Genomic DNA, 24,649 nt, shown 5'->3' with positions numbered 1-24,649 from the left:
CCTTTCTCACTGCCGTTTCCTTTTCACTTCAGTGTTCTTTGTAGAGGGACATTCTTACTTTTCGGAAGTTTTTTCTTCATTCTGTATTATGTCCCCTTTATATTCTAGAAAACGAAAACTCTTAAGGAATTTTCTTCCCATCACTGAAGACAACTCGTGTTCAATATATCATAGAATCTGTGTTCATTAGCTATCCATTAATTCTTGAATACTTTAGGGAAAAGTAGGATTTGAGACCCTGGACATTTTATCACCTTCCCTCCAAAATACAAAGGAGAAAATGGAGTCATTTTCATAAGTTTCCACCTTGGCAGAGACACAGGAAATCCCAAGCCTGGGCAATTTAAACAGTCAACCTAGAGGTTGAGATTCCTGCTTTCAACATTCTGTTCTCGTTGATTTTTTTTTTTTTTAATGTTACAGTTAAGTCCTTTCAAGTTAACTCTCGAATCTCCATTTTTCTCAGACATAAATGCTGACCCAATGGCTCCTACAAAGTGTGGGAAGTTGGGGGTTTTAGGGTTGGGTACTTGAAGGTATCTGAGTCTGACCAACCAAGAGAAATATTGTGCTGCTACCAGGCTAGGCCATGAAGACACAACTGAACATTTTATATTTATGTGTTATTGACTTAAAATGATCTCAACATTTTCTGGAAGTATCCATGCATGTAGATAAATTTCTCCCTATCTGTAGACAAGTCACTCATCATCATCTCACAAAGATTCCTAACACAGATCTCACAGCGACACCAACAAGCAATGGGAGAAAAGAGGAAGGCAAGTTCAAATGATCACTGATGGCCCCATTGAGGGGGTCACCTTTTGCTAAGAAGTTTACAATTAAAAGAGATACACTTGGTCCAACTCTTCACTTTGTGTGAGAAAAATGAGCTCGAAAGGCCTGATATGACTTGCCCAAAGTCATTAGGGAATTAGTTGACAAAAAAAAAGCTAAGAGTAGAACCCAAGTTTGTCCACTAGACAAAAGGAAGCCTAGATACCAGGTTCAAGATGGCGGAGTAGAAGGACGTGCTCTCACTCCCTCTTGCAAGAGCACCGGAATCAAAACTAACTGCTGAACAATCATCGACAGGAAGACACTGGAACTCACCAAAAAAGATACCTCACATCCAAAGGCAAAGGAGAAGCCACAATGAGATAGAAGGGGCACAATCACAATACAATAAAATGCGATAAATGCTGGGTGGATGACTCACAAACTGGAGAACACTTATACCACAGAAGTCCACCCACTGGAGTGAAGGTTCTGAGCCCCACGTCAGGCTTCCCAAACTGGGGGTCCGGCAATGGGAGGAGGAATTCCTAGAGAATCATTCTTTGAAGGCTAGCAGGATTTGACTGCAGGACTTCAACAGGACTGGGGGAAACAGAGACTCCACTCTTGGAGGGCACATACAAAGTAGTGTGCTCATTGGGACCCAGGGGAAGAAGCAGTGACCCCATAGGAGACTGAACCAGACCTACCTGCTAGTGTTGGAGGGTCTCCTGCAGAGGCGGGGGGTGGCTGTGTCTCACCATGAGGACAAGGACACTGGCAGCAGAAGATCTGGGAAGTACTCCTTGGCATGAGCCCTCCCAGAGTCCTCATTAGCCCCACCAAAGAGCCTGGGTAGGCTCCAGTGCTGGGTTGCCTCAGGCCAAACAACCAACAGGGAGGGAACTCAGCCCCACCCACCAGCAGACAGGCTGGTTAAAGTTTTACTGAGCTCTGCCCACCAGAGCAACAGACAGCTCTACACACCACCAGTCCTTCCCATTAGGAAACTTGCACAAGCCTCTTAGATAGCCTCATCCACCAGAGGGCAGACAGCAGAAGCAAGAAGAACTACAGTTCTGCAGCCTGTGGAATGAAAACCACATTCACAGAAAGATAGACAACATGAAAAGGCAGAGGGCTATGTACCAGATGAAGGAACAAGATAAAACCCCACAAAAACAACTAAATGAAGTGGAGATAGAAAACCTTCCAGAAAAAGAATTCAGAATAATGATAGTGAAGATGATCCGTGACCTCAGAAAAAGAATGTAGGCAAAGATCAAGAAAATGCAAGAAATGTTTAACAAAGACCTAGAAGAATTAAAGGACAAACAAACAGAGATGAACAATACAATAACTGAAATGAAAACTACACTAGAAGGAATCAATAGCAGAATAACTGAGGCAGAAGAACGGATAAGTGACCTGGAAGACAGAATGGTGGAATTCACTGCTGTGGAACAGAATAAAGAAAAAAGAATGAAAAGAAATGAAGACAGCCTAAGAGATGTCTGGGACAACATTAAATGTAACAACATTTGCATTATAGGGATCCTAGAAGAAGAGAGAGAGAAAGGACCTGAAAAAATATTTGATGAGATTGTAGTCAAAAACTTCCCTAACATGGGAAAGGAAATAGCCACCCAAGTCCAGGAAGCACAGAGAGTCCCATACAGGACAAACCCAAGGAGAAATACGCTGAGACACATAGTAATCAAACTGGCAAAAATTAAAAACAAAGAAAAATTATTGAAAGCAGCAAGGGAAAAATGACAAATAACATACAAGGGAACTCCCGTAAGGTTAACAGCTGATTTCTCAGCAGAAACTCTACAAGCCAGAAGGGAGTGGCATGCCATACTTAAAGTGATGAAAGGGAAGAACGTACAACCAAGATTACTCTACCCAGCAAGGATCTCATTCAGATTGAATGGAGAAATCAAAAGCTTTACAGATAAGCAAAAGCTAAGAGAATTCACCACCACCAAAACAGCCCTACAATAAAGGCTAAAGGAACTACTCTAAGTGGGAAACACAGAGTACAAACCCAAAACAGTTAAGAAAATGGTCACAGGAACATACATATCGATAATTACCTTAAACGTGAATGGATTAAATGCTCCGACCAAAAGACACAGGCTTGCCAAATGGATACAAAAACAATACCCATAAATATGCTGTCTACAAGAGACCCACTTCAGACCTAGGGACACATACAGACTGAAAGTGAAGGGATGGAAAAAGATATTCCATACAAATGGAAACCAAAAGATAGCTGGAGTAGCAATACTCGTATCAGATAAAATAGACTTTAAAATAAAGAATGTTATAAGAGAAAAGGAAGGACACTACATAATGATCAAGGGATCAGTCCAAGAAGAAGATATAACAATTATAAATATATATGCACCCAATATAGGAGCACCTCAATACATAAGGCAACTGCTAACAGCTATAAAAGAGGAAATCGACAGTAACACAATAATACTGGGGGACTTTAACACCTCACTTACACCAATGGACAGATCACCCAAACAGAAAATTAATAAGGAAACACAAGCTTTAAATGACATAATAGACCAGATAGATTTAATTGATATTTATAGGACATTCCATCCAAAAACCACAGATTACACTTTCTTCTCAAGTGTGCATGGAACATTCTCCAGGATAGATCACATCTTGGGTCACAAATCAAGCCTCGTTAAATTTAAGAAAATTGAAATCATATAAAGCACCTTTTCTGATCACAATGCTATGAGATTAGGAATCAATTACAGGGAAAAAATGTAAAAAAAAAAACACATGGAGGCTAAGCAATATGTTACTAAGTAACCAAGAGATAACTGAAGAAATCAAAGAGGAAATCAAAAAATACTGAGAGAGAAATGACAATGAAAACACAACGATCCAAAACCTATGGGATGCAGCAAAAAGAGTTCTAAGAGGGAAGATTATAGCAATACCATCCTACCTCAAGAAATAACAAATATCTCAAATAAACAATCTAACCTTACACCTAAAGGAACTAGAGAAAGAAGGACACACAAAACCCAAAGTTAGTAGAGGGAAAGAAATCACAAAGATCAGAGCAGAAATAAATGAAATAGAAACAAAGAAAACAAGCAAAGATCAATAAAACTAAAAGCTGGTTCTTTGAGAAGATAAAGAAAACTGATAAACCATTAGCGAGACTCATCAAGAAAAAGAGGGACAGGACTCAAATCAATAAAATTAGAAATGAAAAACAGAAGTTATAACAGACACCACAGAAATACAAAGCATCCTAAGAGACTACTACAAGCAACACTATGCCAATAAAATGGAAAACCTGGAAGAAACAGACAAATACTTAGAGAGGTATAACTTTCCAAGACTGAACCAGGAAGAAATAGAAAATATGAACAGACCAATCAGAAGTAATGAAATTGAAACTGTGATTAAAAACCTTCCAACAAACAAAAGTCCAGGACCAGATGGTTTCAAAGGTGTATTCTATCAAACATTTAGAGAACAGCTAATACCCATCCTTCTCAAACTCCTCCAAAAAGTTGCAGAGGAAGGAGCACTCCCAAACTCATTCTATGAGGCCACCATCACCCTGATACCAAAACCAGACAAAGATACTACAAAAAAAGAAAATTACAGACCAATATCACCCAAAAAATAGATGCAAAATACCTCAACAATATACTAGCAAACACATTAAAAGGATCATACACCATGAACATGTGGGATTTATCCCAGGGATGCAAGGATTCTTCAGTATATGCAAATCAATCAGTGTGATACACCATATTAACAAATTGAAAAATAAAAACCATATGATCATCTCAATAGATTCAGAAAAAGCTTTTGACAAAATTCAACACCCATTTATGAAAAAAACTCTCCAGAAAGTGGGCATAGAGGGAACCTACCTCAACATAATAAAGGCCTTATACGATAAACCCACAGCAAACATCATTCTCAATGGTGAAAAACTGAAAGCATTTCCTCTCAGATCAGGAACAAGATAAGGATGTCCACCCTCGCCACTATTATTTGACATAGTTTTGGAAGTCCTAGCCACGGTAATCAGAGAAGAAAAAGAAATGAAAGGAATACAAATTGGAAAAGAAGAAGTAAAACTGTAACTGTTTGCAGATGACATGATACTATACATAGAGAATCCTAAAGATGCCACCAGGAAACTACTAGAGCTAAGCAATGAATTTGGTAAAGTTGCAGGATACAAAATTAATGCACAGAAATCTCTTGCATTCTTATACACTAATGATGAAAAATCTGAAAGAGAAATTAAGGAAACACTCCTATTTACCACTGCAGCAAAAAGAATAAAATACCTAGAACTAAACCTACCTAGGGAGACAAAAGACTTGTATGCAGAAAACTATAAGACACACTGCTGAAAGAAATTAAAGATGATACCAACAGATGGAGAGATATACCATGTTCTTGGATTGGAAGAATCAACATTGTGAAAGTGACTATACTACCCAAAGCAATCTACAGACTCAATGCAATCCCTATCAAATTACCAGTGGCAGTTTTTACAGAACTAGAACAAAAAAATCTTAAAATTTGTATGGAGACACCAAAGAATCCGAATAGCCAAAGTGGTCTTGAGGGAAAAAAACCGAGCTGGAGGAAGCAGACTCCCTGACTTCAGACTATACTACAAAGCTACAGTAATTAAGACAATATGGTACTGGCACAAAAACAGAAATATACATCAATAGAACAGGATAGAAAACCCAGAGATAAACCCACACACCTATGGTCGGCTACTCTATGACAAAGGAGGCAAGGATATACAATGGAGAAAAGACAGTATCTTCAATACGTGGTGCTAGGACAACTGGACAGCTACATGTAAAAGAATGAAATTAGAACACTCCCTAACACCATACACAAAAATAAACTCAAATGGATTAGAGACCTAAATGTAAGACCGGACACTATAAAACTGTTAGAGGAAAACATAGGAAGAACACTCTTCGACATAAATCACAGCAAGATCTTTTTTGATCCACCTCCTAGAGTAATGGAAATAAAAACAAAAATAAACAAATGGGACCTAATGAAACTTCAAAGCTTTTGCACAGCAAAGGAAACTACAAGCAAGACGAAAAGGTAACCCTCAGAATGGGCAAAAATATTTGCAAATGAATCAATGGACAAAGGATAACTTCCAAAATATATAAATATCTCATGCAGCTCAATATTAAAAAAACAAACAACCCTGTCCAAAAATGGGCAGAAGACCTAAATAGACATTTCCCCAAAGAAGACGTACAGATGGCCAAGAAGCACATGAAAAGCTGCTCAACATCACTAATTATTAGAGAAATGCAAATCAAAACTACAATGAGGTATCATCTCACACCAGCTAGAATGGGCATCATCAGAAAATCTACAAACAACAAATGCTGGAGAGGATGTGGAGAAAAGGAAACCCTCTTGCACTGTTGGTGGGAATGTAAATTGATACAGCCTCTATGGAGAACAGTATGGAGGTTCCTTAAAAAACTAAAAATAGTATTACCATATGACCCAGCAATCCCACTGCTGGGCATATACCCAGAGAAAACCATAATTCAAAAAGACACATGCACCCCAATGTTCATTGCAGCACTATTTACAATAGCCAGGTCATGGAAGCAACCTAAATGCCCATCGACAGACGAATGGATAAAGAAGATGTGGTACATATATACAATGGAATATTACTCAGCCCTAAAAAGGAATGAAATTGGGTCATTTGTAGAGACGTGGATGAATCTAGAGACTGTCATACAGAGTGAAGTAAGTCAGAAAGAGAAAAACAAATATCGTATATTAACGCATATATGTGGAACCTAGAAAAATGGTACAGATGAACCGGTTTGCTGGGCAGAAGTTGAGACACAGATGTAGAGAACAAATGTATGGACACCAAGGGGGGAAAGTGGCGGGGGGTGGTGGTGGTGTGACAAATTGGGAGATTGGGATTGACATGTATACACTAATATGTATAAAGTGAATAACTAATAAGAACCTGCTGTATAAAAAAATAAAATAAAATTCAAAAATTCAAAAAAAAAAGGAAGCCTACCTTTGTGAAGTGCCTGGCAGTGTACCCTTCTCTTTTATCATTTCACCCAATCTTCACAACCACGCCACAGAAAGGCATCATTTTCCCCACTTAACAGGTAAGAAAACTGAGGGTTATAAACCTAAGTAATTATCACAAGTTCACCCACTTGGAAAGTGATACTGCCACATGGAATTTCTAGCAAATGTTTGCAGCAAGCATTTTACAGCTTTGTGAGCACTCACGCAGGAAGTGCCACGCATTGAAATAAGCTCATTACTATATCACCTGACTAAAGTCTCACAACAGCCCCTTGTGATGTTTATGTATTGATAATATCATCTCCATAATGAAAACATGGAATTTTAGACTTCTTTTGTGCCTTTTCTGCTGTTTGTTATGTTTATTTTTTTGTTTTGTTTATCTCTTTAGACATAAAGACCATTCAAAGAACAGAAGACAAATGGGTTTTTCTCACATATTATTTTTTGGAGTCCAAATAGTCAATAGGTTTTAGGAGACAAGAGACTAATCATACTCTCACAGCTCTTAGCATTTTTCCCCTATGGATTGAATGTAAAGTATTTCTGTGGGAAGATGGATGAGGGACCAAAAATGGTAGCCCCACCTATCCTTGGAATTTTGTCAGGAAAAATAAACTGTAAGGTGATGCTTGATATCTTTGCTCTTACTCAAGGTTTAATTGGGTGGGAATACTGAGATAAGAGAGGAAGTGTGCTTTTATTATTTTAACTTATCTGCACTTACCAGGATATACATGCAGCACAATTCTCAATGGTTTGTTCAGAAAATAAAGGAATTTATGTTTAAATAAAGCTATAGCTTGTGTCTCCTACAACCTATTCATCAAAAACTAGGTAGGAAAAATTGGGGGATATAGATAATAATAATAATAAAATTTAATGTGTAGGTTTTTTTGATTTGTGAACAGACCTTCCAAATCACAGTAACAAATTTTTAATGTGCACACATCGGCTCAGTCATCCATCTCTGTCTCCAAACCTTCCTGGATGCCCTACCCAGTGTCTGGAACACATTCCCATTCTCAGCTGTATGAGCTCGTGCCTTTTCAATTGTTCAATCATCCCCCCAAATTATTACCTTTCAGGATGCTTTTTGGTATTAACTAGAAGCATGATGGTAATTTCTTTTAGAATATCTGTCTGAATAACCTTTTCAGACTGCATTTTCTTCACTTGCAAAATGAGAGTCTGGATTAGATCATCAGCAAGGTGTCGTCCAGGTCTTAAATTTTATAGGTTTCTAGTATAATGTATTAAATCAACAAACGTATTGAGCACCTACTAATGTCAGGCTCTGTATAAGAAACTGGGGGAACCAGAATGCAGTCCCTCCCCTCAAACACCTTATTCTATAGCAAGGGGGAGGGGCTCGGAGATGGCTAATTATCATTCAATATCAAAAATGATGAAATCAAGGTATGTGCACAGAGATGTAGTGATTATGGTTAAGTAAAACACAGAAAAGATGACATCTGAGTTGAGCCTTGAGAGATGAGTTAATAGGCCCAGACACAGAGGAAAGAACCTTCTACATAGAAGGAATAGCATAAGCAATGGCATAGGAGCATGAGAATACATGGGCAGAGAAAGAAGAGCACAGATGAGAGGAGCAGTAGAGCAGTAGGACAAAGACCACGTCCTCTGAGAAGTCAGTCATTCAGTGTAAGTCATCTGGAGCTGCCATATAGAAATCCAACAACTGGATGGCTTAAACCAGGGGTCCCCAACCTCCGGGCTGAGGACCATTACCGGTTAGGAACCAGCAGGAGGTCAGCACCAGGCGGGAGAGTGAGCGAAGTTTCATCTGCTGCTCCCCATCGCTCCCAAAACCGCCTGAACCGCCCCCCGCCCCGCCCCCAGGTCCGTGGAAAAACTGTCTCCCACGAAACCGGTTCCTGGTGCCAAAAAGTTTGGGGACTGCTGGCTTAAACAATAAAAATTTATTTCCTCACACAGTTCTGGAGGCTGGAAGTCCAAGATCAAGGAGTTGGCAGGTTTGGTTTCTCCTGAGGCCTCTGTCACTGGCTGCACTATTTGGAAAACAGTGAGGAAAAGCCTCAGGGCAGCCAGAGTGGCTACCATCAGGTGCATATATTAAAACTCAGTCACCTCATTCATAAGAGAACCCTTATGACTGCCTCAGCTAAATGACTGCATATTTGATTTTACATTCAATTTTGGAAAGCTAGTTTGTTTTGCCACTTCAGAAGTTTAGAACTGAAACCTTAAGCGTTTGGGAAGCCTACAGGGGAGATGTGTCAATAACCATAAGAAATGGCTGCTGACAGATTGTATTTTTCAAAGATGGTCCCAGCAATCTCTCCCATCCCTCATGCTCTCCTGCACTGTAACCTTGCCACTGCACCATTAGTAAGTAAACTCTAAATCTTGTTTCCTTGAATTTGGGGCTGAACTCATGACTCATTTGTTGCTAAAGAATGGTGCTGTATGATTTCTGAGGCCATGAGGAAAGGCCGTGAAGCTTCCACCTGTTTCTCACCCTCTGGAAGCCCCATTTTGGGGCTTTCCCTCTCAGAACTCAGTCACCATGCTGTGCAAATCTTAAACCATGTTAAGAGGCCATGTGTAGAGGTGTTCCAGTCAATAGTTGCAGCTGAGACCAGCCTTTAGATGTCCCAGCCCAGGTGCCAGACAGGTGAGTGAGTGATCATGGAGAGAGCTCCTCCAGTCCCAGCTGTTCCAGATTCCAGCTATTAAAGTCACTTCTAGTCACCTGAGTCTTCCTAGCTCTATTAAAGTCACTGCTAGTCACCCGAGTCTTCCTAGCTCAGGGGCCAGGTGTGGTAGAGCAGAGAACTGTCTCCACACACCCTTTCTTAATTCTTGATCTACAGTATCTGAGAGCATAATAAAATAATTTTTTATGCCACTAAATTTGGGGTGGTTTACTGCAGAGCAATAGTAACTTAGTGGGACAGTTAAACCACTAAGGGAACAAGATTTTTAAAAATACTTATAATAAGTAAAAAGATGAACCAAAAAAGTATAGTCTGAGTCCATTTAGTATGGAAAAATAGCTCTGCACACCTCAATATTGTTCCTGAAAAGTTCCCTATTTACAGTATAGCATACTATGCTCACAATGATATTCCAGTCTCACTAAGAAAATATTAGATTTAGTTCAGGATATATAATTTTACAACACAGGGGAAATAGATCATACATTTTAGAAAGAAAAACACCTTTCATTGGTTAATATTTAAAAAGATGTGGTGCTTTAAAAGGAATAACATTTCCATTATCAGAAAAATTAAAACATAAATATTTTCATTCTTTGATAATACTGGATAAATTAGGCTTCATATAATTTTTAACTGAACGTATTTCATATTTTTGGTGTTTGTGTTGCTTGTCAAGAGTAAGTCTTGGGAACTTGCATATTATTATTTATTTATTTATATACATTTTCTTTTTCAAAAGAGGATTTGAGGAGGCTTTGACGTTTGCTTAACCAGCTTCATACCCCATCCAGCTTACTGTGTATGATGGAATCATTAAGAAATACACTTCGACAATGGTGATGATGTTAAATTATGGCCTCTCTAGAGACGAGGGACTATGCCCTATTACTTGTTTATGTATCCCCAATATTGCCTAGTTCAATTCTTTGTAACAGAAGCTCAAAAGAGATATGGTGAATTGAATTGACAGAATTGTGTTCAGATCTTTATATAACTTATGTCTAAAATTTCTCTCCAGAACACTACGGAGAAATCAGCAAAAAGGTCTGAAGTAATCATTATCCTCAAGTAATACCAAAAAGCCATGTAAAATACCACTCACTTCTAAAATGGATATACCTATGCATTACAATAAACACACCACATGATGGGCTTTTCTAATTTTATTTCCATGGAGTTTTACACAATTCAAGTGGTATTATAAAGAGCCCAATTATAGTTCAGGTCAGGACTAACATTGAATGAGGAGGATGGTGCATGTGGTTGCATGTGGTTGTGTGTGTACCTGTGCATGAGTATGTATGTTTAGAAGGGAAGCAGATTTATGAGTAGAAATAGGACTTCAGGTCTCATAATACCATCACAAATATTCTTTGCAAAGAGCAGACAGTGACTGGGGCAAAGTGGGGTCTGGTGGCTGGCCCCTAGGAAGACACAGGGTGCCAGCAACCATGTTAACATCAGGAGTTCTGGTTACTCCTTTCCTCCTGGAGACCAGCAAAGCCCAGGTCCTCTTCCCACCCTTTGAAGGTTCTCACCCTGCAGCTCCATATAGGACCCCCATTAGCATTCATCCTAGAGCGCTGGGTCCCCGACTAGAGACAGGTCAGGTGGAGGTTCCCTCCCAGTTGTTCCATTGTACAACTCAAGATTGCAGAGATGGACTGTTGACTAAAATTTTATCTTTGCTGGTCATTAAACTATATGCAGGCAGTGTAATTGCAGTTGGGGATGCAATTAAAATTCAATTCAAAATATATGGTCCGTATCCTTCAGAATTTATAATCTAGTGGGAAAGACAGGCTCAGACATTTCTAGCTAGCCATAGTAATTTCTGACTATATACATCAGATGCTAGTCTTTAAGTATGAGTGAAGTGCTGTGTGGGGAATCTGTGGAGGGAGGTCGTTACCTCTGGTACTGTGGAGGAAAATACAGATCTCACTTGACTCTCAATTTTGACAGATGGTTCTGATTAGAACAGCTAGTGCTACGAATTGTAAAATGTTTTTAATAAAATAATTATAATAGTATTTAATTTATTGAACATACACAATGTCCAAGATTCTAGCATTATGCTATACACTTGACTGCATTTCTTATTTTACCCTTAAAAGAGCCCTAGAAGTAGGTACTATTATTATACTTGTTTTATAGATAAAGTAACTGAAGTTTAAAGAAGTGACTTACCTAAGGTCACACAATTAGAAAATGGCAAAGCCAGGACATCCACAGAGTTCAGGATATTTCAAACCAAATTTTGCACTGCTCAATGTCAGGAAAATATCTGGATTCCTTGCCTCCATAATATAATGATTCTGATATTTTAAAATATTTCTGTGTTCTGATTTCCCCTTACCCTCAAGAAAGAAAAGAAATTTAACACAAGACTTAATTTGTAACTCAAGATTTATCTGTCTTTATCGATACAATAGAGTATTAGTTGTCTAACAATTTTTCTAGTTAATTGCTGATTAATTATATATTTCAGATTGCTTGTAGTATGTTTCTTTAAGAAGAGTATAGACAGCTTTATTCGTAGGTTACAATTATAAGATTATACAGTTCCCACCACTGATTTAAAAATAATTAATGAAGGCTTATATGGCTGTTAGCATAACTGACACAACCTTGTGTTTTACAGTTCCTCCTGTCCTTTCACTGACCCTACCCAGGACTGTACTGTGTGGTAAATCACTTCTCTGTCGTCAAGGGCTTTGCAGTTAACAGGTATTGTTTAGTAATCATTAGGACCAGGTGGCCTCTATGCTCTGTTAGTCCCAAAACAATGATGGAAACCCTTGCTGACATATTCCTGGTGAGCACGAGACTAGTTACCCACTCATAAATCTTGATTTAGGAATGCATGTCCTGCTTCCAAGCACCTACTTTCATACCCCAGGTTAACTATAAAATTATCCAGTGGCCCCTCAGTGGTGAGGAGTGCAGCTGCAAATGCTTCCAGATCGTTGTCCACCCAATCCAGATCCTACCCTGTGAGTAAGTTACCCTATGATAAACTGATCCATTGATTATATGGAGCTGCCTGCCTCAATTTTTGGTCTCACAATGACTTCTCAGTTCTGTGGACACTTTCATTCCCTCCATCTTCCAACAAGGCTCAAGTTTCAAGATGGCAAGGACATTATTTCAAAAATGTTGATTTCTAGTTCACTGGAGGAAGCAAGAACCTCTTCAGACATTTTATGTTCAAAAGTGTCAAAATTTCCTATACCAAAATACACAGGCCAAAATTTTTGAACAAGATGTCTATGGCACACAAGTTACATACCACACCACACCACATCAACCATTCCACCCACCTGGAGCAGAAGCAAAGAAGCTTCTGTAGCTTGTATTACTCCCTTCGAAGCCCAGGAGACCATAATCTCTTTCCACTTGAGAATAAAATTATAGCCTTTATCCAGTAGGTTAGTTTATCAACTGATCTCTGGTTTCCAAATTAATCAACAAGTATACAAGTAGAGCACAATGCCAAAGAAAATGTACAAATGCATCTGGTATCCCAGACTGGATTAAGCAAAGAGCAAATTTAAGTATGTGCTTAGGGTACCACAAAAAGTTAAAATAGCATGTAAGCTGTCATTAGGAGAGAGAAGTATACTTTAATAAACTACATTACACTGATTTTATAAATCAGATTAAAACATTTTTTTGAAATATGTTTGAGAGGTTGAGGAGATGGGGAGGCATCATAACCTTTACAGAGGTTGAGGCCACTAAAGGCAATCAACCCTTCTTTATATCTCAGAGTAGAACAGTTTGACATAGAATACAATTGATCAACCAGAATCCCTCCAAATTCTTTATTTGTGACAGATATTGGGAGGTTTTAATATAGTTCACAAAATGGTCCTAGTCAATAATGGGGTCTGTTTCTAAGTACTTGTCCTCATGTGGCTTAGAGTTTCAACAGTGGGTTGCTTCGACTGAGGTTTCAATAGGAGAAATTGTGGACATACTTCAGTGGATGTTTATTGAATTAATGAACCAGAAGCAACAGACCTGGATTCAAAACCCACTTTCTTTCATTTCTAACCTGTGACCATGGATCACTTACCTTGAGCTTAGGTTTCTACATCCATAAAATGAAAATCACATTATGTACTTCATGGGGTTGTTATGATGATTAAATGAGATAATGTAAGTGAGATTATCTCATTAAAGTAGTTGAATCTCTTATTTGGGGTTGGGAGGATTAGAAATGAGACACTTATTTAAGGAACTGTATTAAAATCCTTCATAACCTCCCCATAATGATTCATTCATTCATTCATTAAAAGTATATAGAATACCTACAGGTACAGTATTAGGTACAGAGAATCTTCCATGATAAAACCTTAGGAAAGAGGACTTTATATGTCCATTTGGACATAGTTTACAAACTACGTAGTCTTTGATAGAGTCTGCAACAATTCATTGTAGTTTCAACCTAACCATCCCTCCCTAGTGCCGCCCTCCCAACTTTGAATAAGAGAGGGAGTGAGAGTGTCTGTTTTACACTTTACAATACAAATTACCTAGTGATTTTCAAAAATCAAAGTTTAATGGCTTGGTACTTTTAGAGTCATGAAATAGGTGCAAATGTCAAAACTACCCAACTAAAATGTCACCCCCTCTGCGAACTCGCACCCAAAATGTCACCTCTTGAAGGCACCCTCCTCTCTGGTCTCTAAGATTTCACAAATGCTGCTCCACCTGTCTGAATCATGCTCTCCTGACTCCCTATCTCATGTCATTGGCTCCTACCCAAACTTCAGCACTCTCTTCAGTCATTCTCTGTCCTGGATGGCTCCTCTGTTCTCACTCCTACTGTCCCCAGTCTAAATAGGGGCCTTTCTCACCCTTATAGTAGGGTATTAAAATGAAATCAAGGGCCTCCCTGGTGGCGCAAGTGGTTGAGAGTCCGCCTGCCGATGCAGGGGATACGGGTTCGTGCCCCGGTCTGGGAGGATCCCATATGCCGCGGAGCGGCTGGGCCCGTGAGCCATGGCCGCTGGGCCTGCGCGTCCGGAGCCTGTGCTCCGCAACGGGGGAGGCCACAACAGTGAGAGGCCCGCATACCGCAAAAAGAAAAAAAAAAAAAAAAAAAAAAAAAAAAAAAAAAAATGAAATCAAGTTTGTTTTTTCTTAACTGGAAAGATCATTTAAAACATGTTAGTAGTGGAAACAATCATTCACCTTTGAAGCAGATTCTTTTGCTTTAGGAAAATCACTAGAATACTTTTATAAACATAATAACCACCATTGTTCTTGGAGAAAAATATTAAGTCATCTTTAATCTGAAAGCTAGTACTTCAGACAGAGATGTGAAACAAGCCACTGATCATTGTACATTCTGTTGTCTTTAGCATAAATACACCCTTGCAGAGACAGAGACAGATAATGTTAAGTTTTTTCCTAAGTATTTAATCTTGCCTCTGAACCCACCTCCCACCCCTGACCCAGGAGATATGTATATCTTTTATAAAAGAATTTTTTTCTCACAGACTGGTTTGGAACAGTCCATTTCGGGCTTTCACTTAACGTCGTGTTAGAGTGAAGATCTGGGATGGCCTTGGAACAGCTTTACCATGGCTGAACTCTTGGCAATGCACCCATGGGTTTTTTTATTGAATAACCCAGACTTTGAAGTATGTCTTCTAAACTGTGGCATTGTCTTGTCTATTCCCCTGAGGCTAAAGAGTACCTGCTGGGTGAGGATGAAGGAATTGGGTGTTTCCACTGTCAATCATCCTTGGGTGGGAGATGAGGTAGGCCTGGGCATGGACTGGGAGAAGGCAGACTTCTTCCCAGTTAATAGACAAAGGAGAGGTAAGTGTAGAAACTCCACAATGTGTAGATGCCTGGGGTGACCTGCCACATGGAACAGTCTCTGACATACAATATCAATTTATTTATATTTAATATTGATGGAAGATCCTAAGAGTAGCAGGTCTCTTTTAATGGCAGCTGAGTTAAAAGGTACTTTCTATGTTGTGCTTGAATTATCCCTAAGCCTTCAGTTAAGCGTTAAGTATTTCAGTAGGCTTGGCTGTGCTCTGCGGAATTAAGGGAGAACTTTGTGCACACATCTAGTGTGAAGCAAAGAAGAGCAGCAGCAGCACTAAAAGGCACTTACAGGACATCAAAAAATAAACTGTGGAATATGGAACTATAACGTCCAGATCAAGATGGCTAGTCAATTGGTCAGTGATCATTGGGACAGATTGTGGAACATTGAAGTGTTCCTTGGAGATTTATAGAACTTATTTGGGAAGCAAATCCAGTAAAAGAACAGATTTCCCACAATTCTCCCCAAGGGCTATTGCTATTGTTTGTGGGAATATTGATAGAAAAGTATGTGCTTTTTAAAGGTTAAAAAACTTGGACTCCATTCTTCATTTTGTCTTTTCTACAGAACCATCAACTTATTGACAATAAGGACTGTGTCTCTATTATCTTTGCATCATCACAGTTTCTAGAACAGTGTCTGGAACACAATAGGTGCTCAAAAATATTTGCTGAGTTACACATGCATAAAGTCTGTCATAATATTGTCTTCAACTTGATGAGTTGACTTAGGTCAATAGTCATTTAAAACTGGTTGTGAAACTGGAAACCAAAAAACTCCTAGAAGAAAACATAGGCAGAACACGTTTTGACATAAATTGTAGCAATATTTTTTGGATCTGTTTCCTAAGGCAAAGGAAACAAAAGCAAAAATAAACAAGTGGGATCTGATTAAACTTAAAAGCTTTTGCACAGCAAAGGAAACCATCAGCAAAATGAAAACACAGCCTACTGGATGGAAGAAAATATTTGCAAATGATGACCAATAAGAGGTTAATATCCAAAATATACAAACAGCTCATACAACTCAATATCAAAAAACCTCAAACAACCCTATTAAAAAATGGGCATAAGACCTGAATAGACATTTTTCCAAAGAAGACATACAGATGGCCAACACACATGTGAAAAGATGCTCAACACTGCTAATCACTAGAGAAATGCAAATCAAAACCACAATGAGATATCACCTCACACCTGTCAGAATGTCTAAAAGACCATAAATAACAAATGTTGGCAAGGATGTGGAGAAAAGGGAACCCTTGTACACTGTTGGTAGGAATACAAATTAGTGCAGTTCCTATGGAAAACCTTACAGAAGTTCCTCAAAAACACTAAAAGTAGAACTACCAGATGATCCAGCAATTTCATTCCAAGGTATATATCCAAAGAAAACAAAAACAATTTAAAAAGATACATGCACCCCAATGTTCATAGCAGCATTATTTACAATAGCCAGGATATGGAAGCAACTTAAGTATCCATCAACAGATGAATGGATAAAGAAGATGTGATATACACACACACACACACACACACACACACAAAACGGAATGAAATACTACTCAGCCATAAAAAAAGAATGAAAGTTTGCCATTTGCAACAACATGGATGGACCTGGAGGGTACTATGCCTAGTGAAATAAGTCAGATAGAGATAGACAAATACTGTATGTTATCACTTGTATGTGGAATCTAAAAAATAAAACAAATGAATGAATATAACAAAACAGAAACAGACTCACAGATATAGAGTACAAACTAGTGGTTACCAGTGGTGAGAGGGAAGTGGGGAGGGGCAAGATAAGGGTAGGGTTTTAAGAGGTACAAACTACTATGTATAAAATAAATAAGAAAAAGGATACATTGTACAGCACAGGGAATATAGCCAATATTTTATAATAACTTTCAATGGAGTATAACCTATAAAAATTCTGAATCACTATGTTGTACACCTGAAACTAATATAATATTATAAACCAACAATACCTCAATTTAAAAAACTGGTTATTAGAAATATACTGAAATAGAATTAGTAAGATACCTTGATACCCTCTATTAAGGCTGTTGCTATAACTTTCAAACTGGAAAATATGTTTTAAGCACAGATTCCTGCAAAAAGCTGCACAATCATCACATATTGCCAGAGAATCAGGAAACCAGAAGAGACCTGAAGGCCATTTAGTTCCCTCACTTTATGAATGAAGAAATTAAAGTCCAGAGTGAAAAAGTAACTTGTCCAGAGTCACACATCTCACCAATGGTGGAGCCAGGGCTAGGTTGCACCTGTTCTGATTCATTGCTCTTCTTCTTAGTACTACATCATACACTTCTACTAAATCATACCAATCATGGGTCCGTGGCTAGATGGGCAGTTGATAGTATTTATTTGTATTTTATGTTTAAAAAATACTCTGAAACAATAGATGGTGTTGAGATTTTTTTACATCATACTTTGCTTGATTTTATGAGCACTGAAGATCCTTAAAAGTCCTAAACAGTGATTTTCATACCTGGCTCTAAAAAGACCTATGCCAGGGTCGTAGCCCAAGCCAGCAGGACTCAGGCATTGGTATTTTTGAAAAACCTTCCCCAAATGTTTATAATTGCAACCAAGACTGAAAATCATTGTTCTAAAATAGTTTTATTTAATGTCCTTATCCATTTTTCAATCTTTTTGTTTACATTTCCCAACTTCTCCCGGATGTCCTCCTCTATGATTAACTGGGAGACACTGAGAATGCACAGTCCTCATTTGGATTTCACTGATGACCAGTGGGAACTTCCTAAATTAGTGTAGTTCAATGCTAAAACCATTTAATTTACATTAAACACAAAAGACATTTCCACCTGCTTGGGACAACACAGTATTGCATTATTTTAGAGAATAGGTTTCCATAGAATCACATGATCAGCAAGAAGCATATCATTCAAATCTCAGCCACTAGGGAAATTTTTACCTATAGTACATGTCCTCTTTGTTCAAAATCATCAAGGAGAAGTATTTTGTATTTTCTTTTGTTATTCTTTACCACACTGCTGAGAATGTTCTTTACTTAACCAATTTAATGTAACTGCTGTCTTCTGTGGAAATGAAGAACAATGAATAGATTGCCTGTTTACATATCTTTTCTTTAGTTGTGGACTCACAAATTCGAAACTTAGCCTTCTTTTCTTCAGGCTAATAATAACTTAACCTGTCATTATGGCCTATATTTTATAACCATTTATAGTTTTCATTCCTTCCCTCTGAACATAATTAGAGCACTGTGTAATAAAATAGTTATTTACCTTTGCTTTAGCATGTCATCTAAAGGTGAAAAATGCAATGAGGTCAACATTTTTAAGTATCATTACCTTCATACTCAAATACTTTCCATTTTATACCTTATTTTATACCTAATTTTAAGACATAAAATACAGTTACTGGGTAATAAATTATAATTATCTTACCTTGTATTTGAAAATAGAATGCAAACATAAAGCTTTCTTGCTTTGGTAATTTCTGTAATTTATACACAGCATTGATGAGGCCCTAGGTATAATTCAAATGTACAGACTGCACCCAAAATACCATAAACATAAGCTTTTCTCAGAGCAAATCGTCACTGAAGCACCAGCTCAGACAAGAGAATTAGTCATTAACTCTTCAGGCAGCCTTTACATTTTCTTTATATAGTGTTATCTATACTCATCGTAATATTGTGCCATTTTTACCAGCTAGTTAAGATTTCATTGTATAAACAGTAGCTGAATATATTCATGTCAAAGATAATCATTCCTTTAAAAGGTTTCTTTGTCAGGTGTTCATTAAAGTGGATTTCACATCAAAATGATAGTCACTAATATAGGGCAAACATCTTACCCATCTGGCAGGTCTTTTTAAAAATTTAATTTTATTAGCACTGTATCAAATCCTCAGCCTGTATTATGTCTCCTTAACAGCACAAAAATCTGTTTTATGAATGCACACAGTTGGTGGGCATCCAAAGTGGAATAATCTGTGTATCATTTACAAATATAGGAGACCACAATAGAAGTGATGCTGCTCATGAATGCATCAGAAATTCACCATTAAAAATATCCATTTTCACCAATGGTATACTTTGTAAACAGTGCTTCCACTTTCTTAATATTGGTCTTCAGAAATTCATTTTGTGATAAATTCCCTAAATAAAGGCTTCTTCCCAGCTGATGTTTACCACTCCGGGCTGCATGAAGCACTGGCATTTTGCTTCAAGACAGGAGGTAACAGGAATAAATACAGCACCAGCTACATTTCCTCTGCATCAGATATGTGAATGTTTTGAGCATTGTAATGGGTAGCGTGGGTGACACAGAATTTCACAAAATCACCCACACAAAGAGCAGCCCTTCTTCAGAAGGCACAGCAGACACCATTTTGTCTCATTCCAAAGCAGTTCACAACCTTCTCCAGTTTTTCAGTTGAAGCGTTCAGACACAAAGTTTTTAATCTAAACCTGATGGGACATGATGAATTTTTAGGAGGGCAATTTGATTTCTAGACAGTAGGAGGGAGAATAGAAAAGGGCAAGAATTGAGGTCACAGCTGTAAATATCTCTGAGTTCTCTGAAGGAGTAAATTAAAGTGAGAATAGCCTTTATTTTTAGTTACATAGACACTGATAGGCATTATATTAATGCCAGTGTAAGATTTCATTCTTACATTTCTTCATAGGAGGGACCATATTTGCCCTGGGGGCTTGGTGGCAAAGGGGTCAGGGTAGGGATAAGTCATGAAACCCACTCCATGTCCTTCCGTGGAGATACGTGAGAAACCAGTTGTGGGCTGCTGCCTAGGAAGCCCCACCCAGTAAGAAGACCTCTTGGGACTCTGATTGGCCTATGAATGTGTTAATCACAATTATATCAACATATGCTGTGCTGTAGCTGTTTGTGGGGAGATTTTAAGGGATTTTTAGCTTTGTTTGCTTTTGCTTTAGATTTTGGCAAGCCAAAGGATATATCTAAGTGAGAGCTGGCTTTTAACATTGTAACCTGACTCTTCCCAAATTTACTGTCACTGCTTAAAACACTTTGGCGTATATTATTAGAATTCCCTTCTACTCCAACGGCTCATCTTTTTCTATATCCTGAGTACTATCAATCTTCATCCTTTGAGGGAAGATTTTATTTTGTGTATGTATTTGTTTCTTATTGTGGAAAACACACATAACATAAAATTTGTCATTTTAAAGTGTACAATTTAGTGCCTTCACAATGTTGTGCAACCATTACTACCGATCTAGTTCTAGAACATTTTCATCACCCCTGCTCAAAAAGCAGTCACTCCACATTACCCCCTCCCCTAGCCCCTGACAACAGCTAATCTGCCATCTCTATGGATTTGCCTATTCTGGATATTTCACATAAACGGAACCATACAACATGTGTCCTTTTGTGTCTGCATTCTCTCACATGTAATGTTTTTGAGGATCATCCATGTTGTATCTGTATTTGTTTTGAAGCAACAGGAAGCCAAATAGAACCTAGTCTGGTCAGTTGGCTGAGTATATACTGTTTGAAAAGAGTTTAAGTGATATTACAAAGTAAATGAGATTAATTTTCCTATGTGCTTATGTTTTGTTTTTTTTGCCCTTGAATATATAGGTTCTATTTACACTAAAAAACAAAAAACAAAAAACCCCCACACCAAATAAACACCACAATACATTATTACCTATACTCAGAATATAAGTATTGCTTGATTACTGCCAAGTAGACTTAGGTTCTCTTTTTCGGGGGTGGGAGTTGGCCAAAGGATGTGATGCTGAAGATGTTACACAGAAACTGACATCCCCCTAATGAAAAATATGAGGTACTGTATCTGAATTCAGATCTTAGGTGACTATAAGGCAAAGTATTCAAGTTCTGCTTTTGTAGCCTCTCTTTGTAACATCCTCCCTTTTAATTGCCCACTCTCCTAGTTCTCCCATTAAGATAATAACATAAATTCACTCTAAAATATTTATGACTTAATGAATTTAGAAACTAATGAAGATATCCTTGCTTAATTCTACAAATTAATTAACTTTTGATCAATAAGTGGAGAGAGATGTTAAGGGAAGGATCCTTTCTTGTTCTCTCAAATCACACCACATGGACCAGTGTGGTTCTCAAACTTTTTTGTGTCTAAGAATCACTAGTATATTTGTTTTAAAATATAAATTTCTAGACCCCAGAAACTCTGATTCAGTCTGGGTGAGAAGCAGAAATCTCTACTTTCAATAACTATCCTAGTTTGGTGGTCCTCAGACTTTAGTGTGTATCAGAATCACTCTGAGGGCTTGTTAAAATACAGATTTCTGGACCTCAGAATCTAGAGTTTCTGATTCACAGGTCTGGAGTGGGGCCTGAGAGTTTACCTAACAAGATCCCAGGTGATGCTGATGCTGCTGGTTGGGGACCATGTTTTGAGAACCACAGTCTTACGTGATTCTAAAATAACTGTGCCTTGGCTACATTTGGAGCCATACTGATAAACTAATCACAATTCTGCAAATCAAGCTAAGCCTGTATGGCAGCCTGTGATAAAAGGGCTTGGCTTTCACAGGGGTGGAATAAAATAAACCTTTGTCCCTAGCTGTGGAAGCATCAGTAATTTTCACAAACAATTTTAATAGGGTACTATTTTAATCTAAAATATCAGTTAAGGACCTAAAACCAATGCATGAAAAACAATATTTTCTTTTGACTTTCAGGTGTACATATAAAAATTTGTAAATTATTGTTACAGACTTCATTTAAAATAATTTATATATAAAAAAAGCAACTGGGGACTTCCCTGGTGGTGCAGTGGTTAAGAATCCGCCTGCCAACGCAGGGGACACGGGTTTGAGCCCTGGTCTGGGAAGACCCCACATGTCGCAGAGCAACTAAGCCCACGCGCCACAACTACTGAGCCTGCGCTCTAGAGCCCGCGAGCCACAACTACTGAGCCAGTGTGCTGCAACTACTGAAGCCCATGTGCCTAGAGCCCCTGATCCGCAACAAGAGAAGCCACCGCAATGAGAAGCCTGCACGCCACAAAGAAGAGTAGCTCCGGCTAGCCGCAACTAGAGAAAGCCCGCACGCAGCGACAAAGACCCAACACAGCCAAAACTAAATAAAATTTTAAAAAAACAAAAAAAAACCTGAAGCACTTAAGAAAATCACTGTTTAATGGCTTGGGGTTTCGGTAGAAAACTGATTCAGGGGTACAGCCTACTGGATAATTCTGAGATTGCAAAGGAAAAAATTGTCATGGGAGTTTTAATATTTAATATCTTTCTTTTATGTATTAATTTCTTTCCATGTTTCTTTATAAGCATGGTATAATGGAAACATCATGAACTTTGGAGGTTCAAGATCTTTCTTTGCCTTGTGACCTTCCTTGCTATATGACCTTGGGCAAGTTACTCAAGCTTCAGGTTCCTACACTGTATAATGGGGTAACACAATAATTACTACCCAGCAGAGCTTTTATGACAATTAGGAAATAAAACATTTAAATTTCCAGCATAATGTTGGACTTATTGCAGAAACTATGTCCTTTACACACACACACACACACACACACACACACACACCAACAAACATAAAAGAAAAAAACTCAGTTTCTGACCTTCTTTCTATACAAGTTCCCTAAACTTAATTCTGCTTTGAAGCAACAACATTTACCAGCACATGTGGGGACTCCATGTTGGTGTTTCTCTGCATTTTGACTTCTGATAGTTCTATGCTTTAATGAGTTAGGGAAAACCAGGCAGTGGAAGAGCCTCATCACCCTTTGCTGGTATTAAAACATAATGATGGAGGGCCACGCCACGGCCTGAAAGGCAGCTGGGAGGCTGCCAGAGGAAACACTGTCGCTCTGGAAACGGGAGCAAGCCCTGTTGAAGACCCTTGTCGTGGACCGGGACACGGAGGCGTGGCAATGGGACCACGCCTTTTCGGGCCTGCAGAGGGTCCGGGGCGTGGACGTGTCCTTTGTGAAGGGCGACGGTGTCAGCACCTGTGCCTCCCTGGTGGTGCTCAGCTACCCTGAGCTTGAGGTGATGTATGAGGACTGTCGCATGGTGAGCCTGACAGACCCCTATGTGTCAGGCTTCCTGGCCTTCCAAGAGGTGCCCTTCCTGGTGGACGTGGTACAGTGCCTGCGGCAGAAGGAGTCCCGCCTCATGCCCCAGGTCCTTTTTGTGGATGGAAATGGGGTGCTCCACCACCGAGGCTTTGGGGTGGCCTGCCACCTTGGTGTCCTCACATACCTGTCCAGCATCGGGGTGGCCAAGAAACTCCTGCAGGTGGACGGGCTGGAGAACAACGCTCTGCACAAGGAGACGATACGGCTCCTGAAGGCTGGAGGAGACTCATTTCCTCTGATGGGAGGTTCCAGGACCATCCTGGGCATGGCTCTGAAGAGCCACGACCACAGCACCAAACCCCTCTATGTCTCTGTGGGGCACAAAATGAGCCTGGAGGCAGCCATGCGCCTGACCCATGGCTGCTGCAAGTTTCAGATCCTGGAGCCCCTGCACCAGGCTGACATCTGCTCCCCAGACTACATCCGCAGGACCCTGGGAGTCCAAGGGGCCCTTGCCTTGCGGCCGAAAGGAGCAAGAAAGCACAGAGGCCAAAGCCGTGCCCCCAGGGACTCTCAGAAGAGCCCGCAGATTTAGAAATTATCCATTGACTTTCTATCATGGGGCTTGAGAGTTTGTTCCCTCTCACACAGCCTCTTATACACTTTCCTTCCACCCATCTTCTCATTTTCATTGAATCAGAATTCAATGTCTGCGTTATTCTTTTTTTGCACATACTACTCATAGCTGAGTAATGTAATGTGATTACCTCTCCTTTTTTGTACAACCTCTTATTTTTCCTGCACTTGATAACTGCCTCATGTTTTGGGTTTGGTTTATTTTCTCTGTATCCATTCCTTATTACCAAACCCTGCAATGGAAATATAAATTGGTACATTAAAAGCATCAGGCCATCTTGAATTTATTTTTTTCTCAGAGCCTGTGGTAGCCAGCTTCCAAGATGGCCTCCTAGGGCTGGTGTAGCCCTATGGCCACACTGAACCTGGTCCATCTGTATGACCAATGGAGGTGTGGGTATGTGAGGGTGTGTCACTTCTGATACTAGGCCTAAAACACATAGGGAATTTTGTCTGGATGGTGCCCCCTCCTTCTC

General features: G+C 39.1%; 1 protein-coding gene across 1 annotated transcript; it reads left to right on the top strand.

The window, feature by feature from the left end:
- Positions 1 to 8,466: 8,466 nt before the first annotated feature.
- Positions 8,467 to 24,244, top strand: LOC309809357 (endonuclease V-like; the record flags this gene model as incomplete). The annotated part of the gene is made up of 3 exons (XM_082630416.1): positions 8,467 to 8,760; positions 23,293 to 23,508; positions 23,644 to 24,244. The coding sequence occupies 3 exons, from the start codon at positions 8,467 to 8,469 to the stop codon at positions 24,130 to 24,132; spliced, it is 999 nt and encodes a 332-aa protein (XP_082486542.1). The 3' UTR covers positions 24,133 to 24,244.
- Between the last annotated feature and the right edge of the window lie 405 nt (positions 24,245 to 24,649).

The sequence above is a fragment of the Mesoplodon mirus genome (genome assembly GCF_964341445.2).
Source record: "Mesoplodon mirus genome assembly, chromosome: 8".
Lineage (NCBI taxonomy): Eukaryota > Metazoa > Chordata > Mammalia > Artiodactyla > Ziphiidae > Mesoplodon > Mesoplodon mirus.
The sequence above is the reverse complement of the archived record's forward strand: the minus strand, read 5'-3'. Positions and strand labels throughout refer to the sequence as shown.